At 38.6% G+C, this 16,258-nt stretch overlaps 3 protein-coding genes across 3 annotated transcripts; 1 reads left to right on the top strand and 2 right to left on the bottom strand.

Moving 5' to 3' along the window:
* The first annotated feature begins 33 nt into the window (after positions 1-33).
* LOC135672828 (protein SRC2-like) lies at positions 34-1,457 on the top strand. Its single transcript, XM_065181229.1, has one exon. It carries the CDS (start codon positions 191-193, stop codon positions 1,307-1,309), a length of 1,119 nt encoding a protein of 372 aa, XP_065037301.1. The 5' UTR covers positions 34-190; the 3' UTR covers positions 1,310-1,457.
* A 645-nt stretch (positions 1,458-2,102) lies between these two features.
* Positions 2,103-11,129, bottom strand: LOC135672827 (probable gamma-aminobutyrate transaminase 3, mitochondrial). The gene is made up of 19 exons (XM_065181228.1): positions 10,973-11,129; positions 10,407-10,531; positions 10,162-10,246; positions 7,930-8,002; positions 7,649-7,746; positions 7,262-7,354; positions 6,129-6,202; positions 5,968-6,006; positions 5,672-5,760; positions 5,526-5,602; positions 5,363-5,437; positions 3,922-3,969; positions 3,715-3,798; positions 3,557-3,644; positions 3,383-3,461; positions 2,888-2,978; positions 2,671-2,749; positions 2,448-2,563; positions 2,103-2,341 (listed from the first exon to the last, which is right to left on the bottom strand). The coding sequence occupies exons 1-19, from the start codon at positions 10,997-10,999 to the stop codon at positions 2,264-2,266; spliced, it is 1,518 nt and encodes a 505-aa protein (XP_065037300.1). The 5' UTR covers positions 11,000-11,129; the 3' UTR covers positions 2,103-2,263.
* Positions 11,130-12,591: 1,462 nt separating this feature from the next.
* LOC103983706 (phosphoglycerate kinase, cytosolic) lies at positions 12,592-16,258 on the bottom strand. The gene is made up of 6 exons (XM_009400977.3): positions 16,009-16,258; positions 14,518-14,595; positions 14,168-14,428; positions 13,365-13,682; positions 13,011-13,169; positions 12,592-12,920 (listed from the first exon to the last, which is right to left on the bottom strand). Exons 1-6 carry the CDS (start codon positions 16,201-16,203, stop codon positions 12,726-12,728), a joined length of 1,206 nt encoding a protein of 401 aa, XP_009399252.2. The 5' UTR covers positions 16,204-16,258; the 3' UTR covers positions 12,592-12,725.

The raw sequence follows: 16,258 nt of genomic DNA, 5'->3' as shown, positions 1-16,258 counted from the left end.
CGTTTATATAAGCGGTCATCGTTTCGGAAATATCGCTGCGACTTCCGATTCTTCCCATCCCGATAAAAAGTCATCTCGTCGTCGACGACGACTTCGTCTTCTGCTGCAAAGAGATCCAATTCTTGGAATCGGGAGAGGGGAGAAAGAGGAGATCGGAGCTGCGTGTGATTGATTGATTGACAGAGTGAGGATGGCGGCGTATAGGACGATCGAGATGACGCTGATCTCGGCCAAGGACCTCAACGATGTCAACGTCTTCTCCAAGATGGACGTCTACGCCGTCGTCTCCATCGCGGGCGATCCTCGGTCCAGCCAGCGTACTCCGACAGATAAGAACGGCGGCAAGAGCCCCTCTTGGAACGCCACCCTCCGCTTCTACGTCCCCGTTGATCCCGCCGCAGCCGGGCGCCTCGTCCTCCACGTCCTCCTCCGTGCCGAGCGCACTCTCGGCGATCGAGACGTTGGGGAGGTGCAGATCCCCCTCAAGGAGCTCCTTGTGGACGGCGGAGGCAAGCCCTCGTCCGGCCCCCAGTTCGTCAGCTACCAGGTCCGCAAGACCGGGTCCGGCAAGCCCAAGGGCGTCCTCAACCTCTCCTACAAGTTCCTCGACGCCCCTGCCGCCGCGGCCGACCACGCGCCGCCGCCCCCCGTCGCGTATCCTGCCGCGGCACCTCCCCCCGCAGGTTATCCCGCTCCGGGGACGGATTCCAAGCCCGCCTTCGCGTACCCTGCCGCAGCACCTCCTCCGCCCGCAGGTTACCCCGCTCCGGGGACGGATTCCAAGCCCGCCTTCGCGTACCCTGCCGCAGCACCTCCTCCGCCCGCAGGCTACCCCGCTCCGGGGACGGATTCCAAGCCCGCCAACCCCGTAACGGTGAACCCGGCCCCAGGGAGCAGCGGCCCGGCGTATCCTCCGCCGGGGAAGGACTTCAAGACCGGTGAGCCCGCAACCGCCTACCCGCCGCCGGGCCCATCTGAGCCCTACCCACATGCCTACCCACCGCCGCCGCAGTACGGGTACGCGGCGCCACCGGCCGGGTACGGGTACCCGCCTCCGCCCCAGCAGTACGGCTACGCTCCTCCTCCGTCAGGGTACGGGTACCCACCGCCGCAGGCGGGGTACGGATACGGGGCGGCGCAGCCGCCGAAGAAGAACAAGTTCGGGGCGGGGATGGGGGCGGGGCTTGGCGCGGGGCTCCTGGGCGGCGCCATCGGCGGCCTCCTCATCGGGGATATGGTGTCGGACGCGGGTTCTTATGACGCGGGATACGACGCCGGCTTCGACGATGCCGGCGGTTTCGACTTCTAAGCCATCTGTTACGTCCTCCATGCGGTTTTCGTTTTTCTGTTTTTTGTTTTTGTGTTTTTAGGCCCCTCCTGCTTTTAGCGTGTTAGGCAGAAGTCTCGCTTACCGTCGTTGCCGTGTAGTATGGTAATAAATATGCGGTTTCTGTTAATTCCTTAAAGCCATCCAATATAATATATATATATATATATATATATATATATATATGATTTCTTAAAAATTATCTTTTTTTTTCAAACAATATCTTTAATTTAAAAATATCTAAAATATCCCTTAAAATTTTTTATTAAATATTTTCGTTCATTTTTTACAAAATCGTAACTGTTATATTTTTTATTATTTTTTATAATGTATTTAAAATATTATAAATATTAATAAAAAATTAAAAATAATATTATATCATTATTATTATTTATAGATAATTCTAATACTATATTTTTAGACTTATAATTAGTTTGGCTGTTATAGTTAGATTGGTTGATGTTACAAGTCTATTTAAATTATTTATAATATTTTAAAGTGAACTCGATAATATATATATATATATATATATATATATATATATAAAATTTTATGATGGCTAAAAATATTATAACAGATGAAAACAAATTTTTAAGAGGTAATTTAGGTATTTTTAAATTAAAAATATTATATATTTTTCTAAGAAAATCGCATATAGTAGACAGCAACAAATATGGGAAAACGTAGCATATTTCTAGCTAAGGTGAAAATGCATTTCACCTCAGGTAGTAGTAGTAAAGTAGACAGCAATAATTTCAATAAACGACTAAAAATATGGGAGAATGTCAACATGACCAGTGTCATGCTCTTATTAAAAGCAATAGGGTCATTACAAAGCAATTAAAACGTTAACTTACAGCGACCAACGGATGGATGATGGAGGAGCCAATCCGCCGATGACGATGCTCCTCCAAACACTTAGATGATTGGCTCTGCCTACTGTGTTCTCTTGGATTTCAGCTCTGCCACCTTCTCCTCCGTGCTCCTCAGCGCGTCTCCGTAGATGCTTACCAACTGCAACGACAGAAACAACAACAAAAGCCCGAGTCCTCTGAAGCTGGTCATCACTTAAAAGGAGGAGATGAAGAAACCAAGCACTGAAAGACTCATTTTATCTTACTTCATCAACTTCATCTGGGGTCATTACGAGGGGAGGAGACATCATCGTGTTATCCCCAGCAACTCGAATCAGCATCCCACGCTTCTCACACTCTGACCCAAAGATTGCACCTACTCCTGAAATCACCACCACAGAAATCGTTACAACTTGTGCCCGCAGCAGATGCTGAAACTTAGCTGCATATCTGAATTGAACGGTTGTAATCCATCAAGCTACAACACACCCCATTCAGGAGGGAATGGGTCATTTGGAGATTTGTTGTCACTGAACTCAGTTCCAAGAATCAACCCTGTCCCACGTATCTGCACAATTATATATGTTTTCATATAAAATGAGTATATTACTGCCGATTAGAACATAAAATAGGTGTTGGTTAATAATTCGGAATGAAAACATAGCGTAAACACACAGGTTTTATTTTTGCTAGAAAAAAACTGTACCTCACCAATGATGGGACTTCCTGAAAAGGTTCTGATGCCCTCCTGGAACTTGGGAGAGATCGCCGACACATGGCTAGGTATCTCTCTTTCCCTGCAAAACATGATCAAGAATATTAGAGATCTGAAAACCCCATAATGTTCAAAAGACGCAAATCATGTCAAACTCCTCATGTTTGTATGTATGCTCAGCATCAACGGTTTTTTCTGCTAACTTCATTTGTTGATTACTTTTAGTTGCCAACTTTATTTTGAATCTTCAATTAGAACTAGTAAATGAGAGAAGACAACAGGAATATGTAAGAAGATTTTATTGAAAATAACAAAAACAATTTGCTGGCTGTTATTTTGACTACTAATATTGCTCTAAATAGGTAAATGGCAGGAAAAGATCCATCCTCAAAGAATCAGGGCATTGTCTGGTTGTTGCATTCGTTACCAACCAAACGAAAATGAAAAAAAAAAAAAAAAAAAGCATGCTAAGAAAGATGGTCTCACTTATAAATCTTAAGTGCTTCCAATGCAACAGCACAAGAAACTGGATGCCCCGAATATGTGAATCCATGAGAAAATGAACCTAATGAAAACAAAGAAAAGCACAAGTAGAATGAGAAAAACATAAAATGATAAAAAGGGGGAACCTTTGTTAACTAGAAAGGCTATGAACCTTACCGAGTTTGTTACTTTGTGAATGTATAACATCAACTATTTCTGGGCTAACAAGAGTTGCACCAATTGGCATGTATGCTGATGAAAGAGCCTACAACATCAGTATAAGTAAAATTAATACTTGAATTAGGATACTTCAATTGATTAATACTTTCACTCACTTTCGCTATGGAGACAAGATCAGGCTGGATCTTATATTTGTCACATCCAAACATCGTCCCTAGCCTTCCAAAAGCAGTAATGACCTAAAACATAAATAAGAACCATTTGGCATTAAATAAGGACCTCAAAGAGGATTCCTTTCTCTTTGAGAAGAGGAGCTTTTGGCATTTATCTTCTATGGTAAATATAGGTTGGTGTTTAGGAACCTCATCTGCGATAAAAAGGATATCGTACTTCTTTACAACAGCTTGAATCTGTGGAAAGATAAGGAAAAAAGAAAGATGCATATTACAGTTAAAAAAATGTAAACATCACAAGTATGCATATACATCTACAAACAAATAAGAAAGACTTATGAACCTTAGAATACTGGAAAATTCATCAAAGAAATTAAGCATTAAACTGCATATCCTGATATAGTAAATAAGGACAAATCTGGCAAAAGAAAACTTATAACAGATAGAAGTCTCACCTCCTATAGAAATATATATAAGGGTCAAGGGTCCAAGAAACATATTCACAAAAATCTCACCTTCCACAGTTGTGAAATTTGAGAGAGATGAGTCAACTCTATTTATAAGAGAATGGAATTATAAATTTTAATGTGTACTTGATATTTGTTGTTAAAACAGTTTATCATAACTGATCTACTGCACCAGCTGGAGACAAGGACAAAGGATAGTATACTGGTATTGTAACTGAAGCATAACAAAATGGTGCCAAGAGTCACAGATATGTAACCTTGTCTTCTGATCGATTAAATCTAGTAACCTAGTCTTTACTAATTACACCACACGAAAAAGATTTCCAACAATATCTAGACCTTTCCATGGCAAGATGTCTATGATTGGCATGTGAATAATGTATGGAATCCTGTTAAGACGCTCATCATTTTCAAAGCAAAAAAGAATGTTCCCTATAAAAGCTACATAATAACAAAAGGATTTTGAAGTGGAACTAAAAATTCCTCATGCAACAGTCTGTGGATATGCATACTGATGTTTGACTTTGTCTTCTGAACCAATAAATCTAGTAAACTAGTCTTTACTAATTACACCGATAAAAGAGATTTTCAACAGCTACTACACCTTTTAATGGAAAAATGCACATGATTGGCAGGTAAATAACTTATGCAGTCCTGTCATGATGCAATCATATTGTTTTCAAGGGAACAAGGAATGTTTCCCAGTTGAAAAAGTTACTGTAAATCAGACTGCAATGACAGAAGGAAATTAAACTGGCATTAGAAAATCCTCATGCAACAGTGCTGAGAGTGCCAGAAATTTGGTAAGCTAAATTCCTAATGTGGGGATATGTAGGTTTTATTTAGGATTACAATGATAAACGAAAGGTTTTAGTTACCAGTCCGATACCGGTTTAGTGACTTATTAAACTGGTATAATACCAGTGTCCCGGGCAGTATACCAACTTTAACAGCCCCTATCATTGAATAAAATATTATATAATATGAATGAAATATTTATTTACTGGTCTTGAACTATATGTTTCAATACTGGTACTTGATTGGACAGCTAAACACTTCAATCATTATTTATAACCTTAAATGCCAAATTAGCAAAAACAGACTTAAATTGGATTGGAGTTTCCAGTACTGACCAAAGGAACCAGAGACACCGCTAAACTGACCTTTTCAAAATATGTCTTTGGAGGAGGTATAACACCTCCAGCACCCATGACAGGTTCAGCAATGAATGCAGCAATCTGAAAACAACAACTACTAGATTAGCATAAACATTCTCAATAACCATCCAAAAATATCATCAAGCGGGTGTGACAAAGGAACAGTTACCGTGTCTGGTCCTTCTTTCAGAATAAGATTCTCCAAGTTATTTGCCAACCTAGTTGAAAATTCCTCCTCCGTCTCGCCTAATATTCAGTTTAAAAAATAAATAATTGATGTTTCAAAAAAGATTATCTCTAACATACGATAACTACCAGGAAGGTGAAAGCGCCAGTAGTGAGGGCAATCTGTGTGCAAAACAAATGGTGCTGGCAGATCAAACTTCTGGTGTAAAGCTGGAAGACTGCAAATGGAACAAGTAGAGAAAACTGTCAATGAAGTAGAACATTTTTTGGCATGAAAATACCAAACTGATAACAAATAGCAAGTTTGCTGAATAAAAAAAGATCATATGCACATCATGACTACCGATGCAAACAACACAGTAAAAACTCATGACTTGTGAGGCAAAAGTTCTGAAACAGGAACATTAAAAATGGTTGATATGTACCCAGAAAGACTGGCAGATATTAATGTTGATCCATGATACCTACAAAAATTCCAACATTGAGATATTAGATATGTTGGTAGATTCTACTGCTATAAACAGGTCCAATAGAATCATATTGAGAAACAGTAAATAATGACCAAAGTAATAAGGTATGAACATACGATTTTGAACGTGCTATAAATTTCTTCTTGTTTGGCCTTCCCAATGCATTGTTATAGTACCAAACCAGCTTCACCTGAAGAAAGTATTTCCGGTCAAAAATTAGATACTTCTACCACTGGATCTTACAAAATCATATGGCAGCACATAAAAATGGTCAAAATAGAATTTAGTTTCAATAATCTTGAACCAAGCATCGTAAAATAGCAGAAATCATATCAAGAACCAAGGCAACCATGCAGGAGACCAAAGTGATATTCAAAACAATTGTTCAAAATTATTGATAGAAATTTTATATCAAAGACCAAGGTAAGTCTGCAGAAGACCAGAGTAATTTTCCAAACAATTGTTCAAAACATTTAATAGCAAATCCATAACAGCTTCACCTGAAGAAAGAATTTTCTGTCAAAAATAAAAACTTCTAACTCTGGATCTTCCACAATCATATGGCATGTCATCAAAATAATTGCCAAAATAGAATTTAGTTTCAATAAACTTGAACGAGGCATCGTAAGATAGCAAATTCATATCAAGGACCAAGGTAAGTGTGAAGGAGATATAAGTGATTTTCAAAACAATTATTCACTTATAAAAAGTTGCAAGTGTCCATGTAGGAAAAAATCTCTTAAAAAGATATTATGTATATCTTTGTTATTATGAGTAGTCATCATAAAACAGCACACCACAAGAAGAGAAGAACATAAGATGACTGTCAAAATCAACAGATAATTCCACAGAAGTTTGAAACTAATAGTGATGGGCAAATGTTGAAATATTATAAAAGGACCTGCTAAACATGTCGAAGAGAGATCTGGTTCTTCAAGAAGACCGTGAATATTATTAGTATCTAAACATTATCACCACATAAATGATTTATTTTGTGTCCAAATTAAGTTGAAGCAGTAGTAAGAATTCTATATTATTAAATGAATCGTCGATCCTAATCAATCATCAAACTCAAAGAAGCTAGCTGTATTATTAAATGACTACCATGTAAACGGAAGCGAATTTCTTTCTGAGAGCAAAGTATTGAAATTATCAATGTGTATACTGAACCAGAAACATAGAGAATGACCTGAAAAACTGTTTGTTAAAATTATGGTAGATTCGATCATTCAAGCAAATAAAAACTAACCTGGGAATCATTAGCTTCTGAACCACTGTTGGTGAAGAAGACCTTTCCCATTTTTCTGGCTGTGAAAATCTCAAGAATTTCCTTTGCAAGATCCTAATCAAAAGCAACAAACTATTTCAACTGTCAATAAATTGTTGCATGTGTAAATAAACACTCGAGAGAAACATGGCATGAACAAAACTGAAAATAGTAGGTATGAAACAGTAACACCAAGTTAGAACATCTGTTACAAGATAACCACAGGAGAAACGGACATCCTTCCTGTGTATCTCACATATTATCAATTAAGACAAAATTAAGTTCCTATCAAGCCAGGAGAATTAAGCAAAGAACTTGGTATAAACTAAAAAAATGCTGAGAACTGCTACCAGAAAAGGTTATTCATACCAAGGATGGTTTTGTGGTACGGTTCCAAAAGGAATGATAGAATGGCAATTTATTTAACTGTGCAGTTGCTGCAGCAACAAGCCGAGGTTCATTTCCACCTAAAAAGATTGAAGTAGCAAGTTCAGACAATAGAATATTTTAAATATTATGATATGTTTGAAGTATCTCTAAAAATAATTAGACTGATATCTAAAACAAATAATTAGGCAGAACATATGATTTTAACTTGCAGTTGAAATGCTCTTAAAAATAAGAAGACAGCATAAGTAAACTTGTGGTACCTAAAGCTGTACACCATAACCCAGCAAGAGCATCAATATATTTCTTCCCATTAATGTCATAAACATAGGATCCCTGCAATAGTTTACCCATAAGAGATAATCACAAAGTAAAATCATCCACTACAGCTCAAAGATAAGGCTGTCAATTTTCAACCAGCAGCAACCTACCAAATGACTGCAAATGATATAGGTGACACTATAACTCATGAATTTTAGGGGGGCAGAAATTTCAATTTCTTATCTTGCCTCACCACAACTTTTAAATAGTAAAATCTACATATTACAATTAAAAGAGAGAGAGTTTTAAGCTGTCATGAAACAAGATTGTAATAATGATTATCTTAACTGCTTCCAAATACAAATTTAAGAAAATTTAAGAGGGATGCACATGCACCAATAGCTACCATATATCATGTTGCCACAAATTTTCATATGCAATATCAAAATTTACAGTCTCCAACAAGACTTTTTCTCATAAATACAGAATATACTAGCAATTCTATTCTAAAAATAGTTGCACGATGTTGTCAAGAGTCAATGTTGATGATATCTAATATCCACTGCCCCTGATAAACACATAAAATTTAACCCTCTCTGACACAGATGAACACTAGAGAGAAGCTGATTAACATTTATAGCGACAACCAAACCTCCTAATAGACCTAATACAGTGTATAAGAAAGAGCAAATTCATCAATGAAGTAGCAACAAGGATCTTTGCTTACATGGTGATATAATCACTAGGTCTACAAAGGCAACAGTAGGAAGGCTATAGCTTTGAGTCCCAAACTTGTTACTAAATAAAACAAATGTTGTACTAGACTGCTTCTGCAATGTCAGGTCAGGATAATTGCCAGACAACCATTGTTCACTTGTCATTTAAGTGCTTGGCAGGAGGACATTAGTAAAACATTAAAAATAAAACTATGTTGCATACAAAACCTCTTACACAGAATCTCAAGCATATTATAATAGTATGTAAAACACCAACAATCCTATTGATGTGGTTACAATCACCAATAAACAGAGCGAAGTGTTGTTACAACCTTCAACATTTTAACAATCACAAATGTTCTTCATGGCTTGCATGTGTGTGCAGGTTGTCACTCTATACCACAAATAACAAAGGATCTACATTGCAGTCAACACTAACAATCCAATATGAAACTGTGAAAAGCCTGATGAAGAAAATAAGCTTCTTCAAACATAATTGATTCCTATCACAGCAAGTCTATAATCTATAATCCTGCAGCTTGTTATAGGGAGTAAATTACGACTTTGGACAAACAGGAACATTAAAAAAACATTAAGATTAAATTTTTTACAAAGTTTATTTTAGTAGACATATTTGACAATTGAGGTACAAACCAAGATACATTAAGCTGTTTAGCAAAAAATCGACTGGTTCATCACATGATTAAATATCTATCCCATGGTATGTCAGATAAATAGTGCTATATGTTTGCAATAATGAACAAAAAAAGCAGTATGTTGAGAACCAAACCTTCTCACATAAATAACCAACAACCAAATGTTCTTAACTGGATGGAATATTCTAATCCCATTGGTAAAAGCACACTCGGAATACATACAAACTAAGTGATTGTTCATATTCCTGCTTGTCAACCCATGAATTGAACACATAGCACATTTGGACTTCATGCAACTATTTGTGAGCACACACATGACATTGTGCGTCCACGGATTGCACCCTGCACATGATTGTCATATTTCACCAACTCTATGTGTGCATGGCTGCATGCACCTAACAAACCATGCACATCATTCATCTGGCAGCCGAAAATTGTTGTGAGACCATGCATCTTGCCCCATGTATGATTGTGAACTCAGCAATGATTGCCCTTAATAGTACGGTGTAGTTAACAACTGTTGAGTTGTCATTACTTTTTAATAAAGAAAAAAAAATATTTATGCGACTGTAACAGTACTTTTACCATTTAATGAAGTTTATTATATTTGAATAGCTTAATTCCATGTTGCATGGGTATGTGGTAAGTTTGTTAAAGAGGGCTATCCATGCGAGCAAAATCCTTCATAATTAATCCAGCACAATGACATCGACACTGTAGCTATTTAGTGACTTCTTTCACACACATGGCTTTCAATATTTTGTGTATATATGTAAATATTGCTAGAAACCTCAAAACATCTATGGTGATCCAATCACAATGATGGATCAATACCAACTACACAACACATCAAACACAGTACCTCCGATTTATCGATGACTAGAGGATGCAAATCAGTGGTTTGCCATCCAGCAGTGAACGGTGCTAACATATCGTGTCCCTTGAACCTAACATAAGAAAAATTGCAATATGAGATTAAAAAGCAACTGATAACACAAGCATTAAGCCATAATACGTTCCCATAGTGCATTGCAAGCAGATCCAAGGAGTTGATAGTGCACCATGTGCCAAGTTGAAATTGTTTTACAGAAAACACATTATTCGTACCCTCTTTCTTCTGTTGATTCAGATTGAAGAGGTGCCGTCGAACTCATCAGCCTTGCAGCTGCATAAGTTGTGCATTGAGGGGCATGCCCCTGCAACGTTGCTACATTCCTGATGGCCATGCCAGCCTATGAAAAAACAGAACTTGAGATTAAATCAAGAGAATCATAAAAGCAAGTAGACGTCCAAATACTCGAACTAAAAGGCATCCAAAAGGGCCCATCTAGAAATTGCAAGAGAAAAGAATCACATACAGTAGAACATATAGAAGAGGAAAAGATCCAAAGAACCTTGATCGTGCACTCGCATGAAGTATCCGAGTATGAAGAATAAAAGCTCCAAAAACAATAATACCAGAAACAAAAAATCAAATTTTCGGCTACCAACAGAATCGGATTAAAAATTAACAACAACTTTAAGTCGTTTTAAGTAGGAAGCAAGAGGAATCTTGAAGTACCATTTGATATCTTCCCCCAAAAAGAGAGAACAAGAAAAGTATTCTTGAAATACTGTACAAGAAATCTAATCTACAAAGAGGTAGGAAGGCTTGGAGGATCGAGAAATCGAACCTTGGATCGAAGGAGACCACTCGCCATGGTCTTTGCTCGAGACGTAGCACCCGAGAAAACAGAGGGACGATCGCTACCCTTCCCCTATGAGGACGAATGAAGCGACGATGACGGGGGACGGAGGGCGTCTTTATGACGAGGAAGGGCCGTAGCAGGATAGAAATCCACCGAAACCACGAACCCGAATCTTTCACCTATCTCACAAAGGAGTATGTGGAGCCAACTTAAAAACCGCGCTCTCGCTAATCAGAAGGAGGAATCCGTCGACGCGGGTAAAACACTCGGGACGCGAAACTCTTCCCCTTCAACAGGTAGCGAAGGGCTGTCCTCATTCGCAGGAATCATTCCCTCAAATTTATCTTCTTATTATTATATTGACTCTGTTTTCAAAATAATAATTATAATAAAACAACAACAAAAAAAGAGTGTGATATAAATATATATATATATATATATATATATATATAGGTGTATGGAAAGTGATAAGGATGAAATGTTTTATATGTGGCTCTGACATGGAACTGGAAGTGCGTGTGTGTAGGTCACTGAGAGAGAGACAAAGAGAGAGAGTAAACTTTGGAGCAACGCACGTGGGTTTTAAATAATTGAGGATTTTTTACACATCCATCCTTGTGCAGTTTGGAAATGATTTATTAGGCCCCCCTATAAATTTTAACTATATATGTGTATGTATGCTTTCCTACTTTTAAATATTATTCTTCTTGGTGTATGATAAATACTCTGCAGGTTAAAGTCCATTAAAAAAAACAAACTTGGGTGAATATTAGTTTGAATTTTGAAATAATATATAACAGTTGCTTGAATATTTACTTTAAAAGGCTCCAACTGTATTATGAGCTCATATTGCAATTGAGATTTATGGTCATGTCATGTTGATGCACATTTCATTCAGGGTGTTTAATGTTGAGCTTGTTGGCTTGAGGTCCCAAGGCATTACATTTATACGCTAATCCGTCTCTTAGGGCTCAATTATATATAGATTAGGAGATCATGTTGTTGGAATTGATGCTTTACGAAATTGCTGCGATAGTTGCATTATTAAAGTGATAGGATCATGTTGTTGTTGGAATTGATTATTTAACAACTTGCAATAGTGCATATTAAAGTGATACGACGAGAGATTGAAGTGGATTCCACCAATCCGAACGTGGCTCACATTACATCTCTTTTCTAGCAGTTGATGATAAATGAACTTTAAAGAGTAGAATAAGGAACAGGGAATATGAATCCAATAACTTTGGAATTATCAGGTGCATCGAAATAACCTTTGTTGGTACTATCAGCCAACAAAATGGTAGATGAAAACAAAGGTTACATGTTCCTAACATTTTGAGGATCCAGTCATCACGATGCAAAGACTAGATAGATTACATGCACATTTGAATAGCAGTAAAAGAGCATGTCCCTGCCCACCTGAATGTTAATCTCACTGGTGGCAGTACCGCGTAATCCATCTTTTCAATTCAAGAGTAGAGGGATGTGCATACCATATGTTCGATATCTGTCATTCACAGCTTGAAAACACACAAATCCTAACCAGTATCGCATAAGGAACTCATGGAATAGTTGAAGGTTTGTTTCAGCAACAGACAGTGAAATTCACTTCACAAGGGAAAACTTATTCGATCACATTACCAAAACTTCGAGAAAACGATCTCGACGGACATGGAGAAACGTGCAACTATTAACTACTTCAAAAAAGTCAAGGATGAGGAGGAACTGCCATTTCGGTTTAGGCATCATCAAGAGCAAGAACACCTGGAAGAGTCTTGCCCTCCAACAGCTCCAAACTAGCACCTCCTCCGGTTGAAATGTGGCTCATCTTAGCAGCAAGTCCGACCTTCTCAACAGCGGCCACCGAGTCACCACCTCCGATGATGGTTGTGACCCCTGATCCACTCAGATCAGCCAACTTCTTTGCAATCGCCTGTTCGATATAGACCAAATTATGTATTCCATGTACAAATAAACTTAGAAGTTTATACATCTGCATACACATTTGTCTGTAATAAATTACCTCAGTCCCCACTGCGAATTTTTCATACTCGAACACACCCATGGGTCCATTCCAAATGATGGTCTTGGTGCTCTCTAAAGTTCCACTGAATGACTTGATGGAATCAGGACCGATGTCTAAACCCATCCAGCCATCAGGAATTCCAGACGCTGGTACAATCTGCAAAAAGAACAAATCAAATTGCTTGTACCACAAAAATATATACCATTATATGTTGGCATGCGTACCGTTCACACTAATATGTTCGCTTGTCTTTATATCTATGGTTATGCTTCAGCAATTGTCGAAACAACAAAAACAGCAGCAGTAGCTCTATATTATATTTATACAATTTGACAAGTTAGATGGACAAACCTTGCTCTCTGCATCTGCAGCAAACTTGTCAGCTACAACCACATCAGTAGGCAACAAGAGAGACACCCCTTTAGACTTGGCTTTCTCGAGAAGTGATGTAGCAAGATTAAGCTTGTCTTCCTCGACTAGGGATGAACCAACAGAATACCCTTGTGCCTTGTAGAATGTGAATATCATTCCCCCACCAAGGATGAGAATATCCACCTTCTCCAACAATGACTCCATCACCCCAATCTTGGTTGAAACCTTAGAGCCACCAACAATGGCAGCAAAAGGTTTTTTGGGATTTGCTACAGCACCAACAAGATAATCAAGTTCCTGAAACAAAACAAAATAAAATCTTAGCATCAATGAACATTTGACACAGAACAAAATAATAAATATATCCTGAAAGCAAATAGAAAGTATAATTCTCAAAGAAAAGTTTTGTAAATATTCAGTAGTTACAACCATGGTTCGTCTTAACGGTCCGTTCTAGCGTACCGACTAGCCATCAATATATAATGCATACTGAACCGTACCGACATACTAACATATGATACAATAGGGCACACCAACAAACCAGTATGAAACGCCCGTACCGGTCCCCTGTCGGACGAGTACATGACACCCGTATCGGACGGTACGCCACTGTACGACGAACCTTGGTTACAACAATTGCAAAACAAGTTGAACGTAGAATGAGTTTAAGACAAATAAATCCCAAGACCATTTGTGGAAAAGAAAAAAAAATTGCATCTAACATGTTCCAAATAAAAATATTGGATTTATGTTTCATTGCAAGGATGGGATCATATGAATACCTTCTGCATAAGAAAGCCGGCAACAGATGGCTTTAAATATTTGGTGACTCCCTCTGTCGAAGCATGAGCTCTATGGGCAGTGCCAAAGGCATCATTGACATAGAGATCAGCCAATGATGCTAACTTCTTTGCAAACTCTGGATCATTCTTCTCTTCCTCCTTGTAGAATCTTACATTCTCAAGAAGCAGAACACCTCCATCTGGTAATGCAGAAATCAATTTCTCAACTTCCACTCCAATACAGTCGTTGGCCATCGCAACCTATTTAAACAAACCTAGGAATTAGATCTGAAGAGAAAGACCAAAAAATCTAAGAAGCACTGTGGTATCATGGAAACAATAGTATATACATTAACACCAAGAAGCTCAGATAGCCTAGGGACAACTGGCTTCAAGCTGTACTTTGGAGTGACACCTTTGGGGCGACCCTGCAAATTTAGACCATACAATCAGTTCTGCGTTGATAGCCTGAATGTATGAATGAGCAAAAACAACTGGATAAGAAGTTAGTCTATTTGCTTATATAAGTGGGTTAAGCATCATAAAACCTATGACAGAAAAATCGCATCAGCTGTGATTTCCTCGCTGGATGCATACATGAATTTGAGAAGCTTTGAAGCATGACATTCTAGAGAATACTGCATGCTGTAGAGAAGCCTAAAAGCAATGTAATGAGGGCTGTAAAACCATGGTTTCTGATCAACAACAATTAAGAAATGCTTATTATTACTTCCGATATCACAAAAAGACAATGCCTAATACACGATAGAAGTTCGAAAGAGAAACATCATGCACATATGATTCTTGCAGCACCAAAGTAACACTCATTAAGACTGTCACTATATACACACTAATAGGTTTAGCACATGATAGCCAATTGATGGTGTTCAACAACGAAGTTAATTGAGAATATCACTGCAGATCTTGATACCGCTACATAAGGCAAAACAAACAGAAATTATCCGATAGAGAGTATCTAATAGGCCTTCTCTTTGTAATAATAAAGGCACTTGGCATACATAAAAAAGGGAACAAAAGGTTTTGAACAGTTGTTAATCCAAAGGGCATCAAAGTTTGACTACTGGCCTCTCCCGTTCTTCCTACCCTCACCTTTCCTATGTTGCAGAACGAAGATGTCCTTGTATACCAATGTGCAATTTGATGCCTCGTTAATAACCCCTGCACTCTGGACTCCTTGCGCATCAACGTCCCATGTGTTGCGCACATAACATATATCTTCCTGATGGATAGACACTTGTTATATCCGACAATAAACTAACCAAATTGTAGTCTGAATCCAGTAACCATAATCTGCCCTACCTTTTGAATGTGATCACTAAATTGGAATTGGATGTACCGAGTACTCACAAACCAAACAGGAAACCTTTATATCCGTAGCTACTTAGGAATTTAAAAGACTTGAAACTGTAACTACTGACTCATGCCAACTCATTCTAATTTTAGGTTCTATATTGCAGATCCCTGGCTTCTCACATATGACTGAAAATTTTACCATGGTTTATCCTTTTTCTTTTTGCTATTTTGCCTTATTCGACAAGAAAATTCCAAACTTAAACATATTAAACGCAGATTACGATCTAACAGTTACAAAGGTCACATAAGCCAAAAACAGCAATAATCAGACATGAACTCCGTAAAAGAAGAAAGAAAACAGCGAAAACATTAAGATAAGGGAGATCAAGTTAGAAGAATCATGGAGGCATCAGAAACAAAGAGATCAATCAACAGAACTGAAAGGAAATAGATCCTGGCGCAGAAATGGATGAAATCAATAGACCGAAGACCACAGAAACAGATGGATCCAAGTGACAGGGGATCACCAAATGACTAGCAAGGATGATCCTGGCGCCGCGTTCCATCAAGTACTTGATCGTCGGGACGGAGGCGCGGATCCGGGTGTCATCGGTGACCTTCAGGTTCTCGTCCAAGGGAACGTTCTGATCCACCCTCACGAACACCTTCTTCCCCTTAAGATCGGCTTCCGTCAGCGCACCAACACTCTTCTTCGTCGCCATTCTAGATCTGGAAACGGGAGGTTTCGACGGAAACGAGGGATGAGGAGCGGGAGAG

The sequence above is a fragment of the Musa acuminata genome, chromosome BXJ1-5 (assembly GCF_036884655.1).
Source record: "Musa acuminata AAA Group cultivar baxijiao chromosome BXJ1-5, Cavendish_Baxijiao_AAA, whole genome shotgun sequence".
Taxonomy (NCBI): Eukaryota; Viridiplantae; Streptophyta; class Magnoliopsida; order Zingiberales; family Musaceae; genus Musa; species Musa acuminata.
Note: the sequence above shows the minus strand (reverse complement) of the source record. Positions and strands in the feature narration are given on the sequence as shown.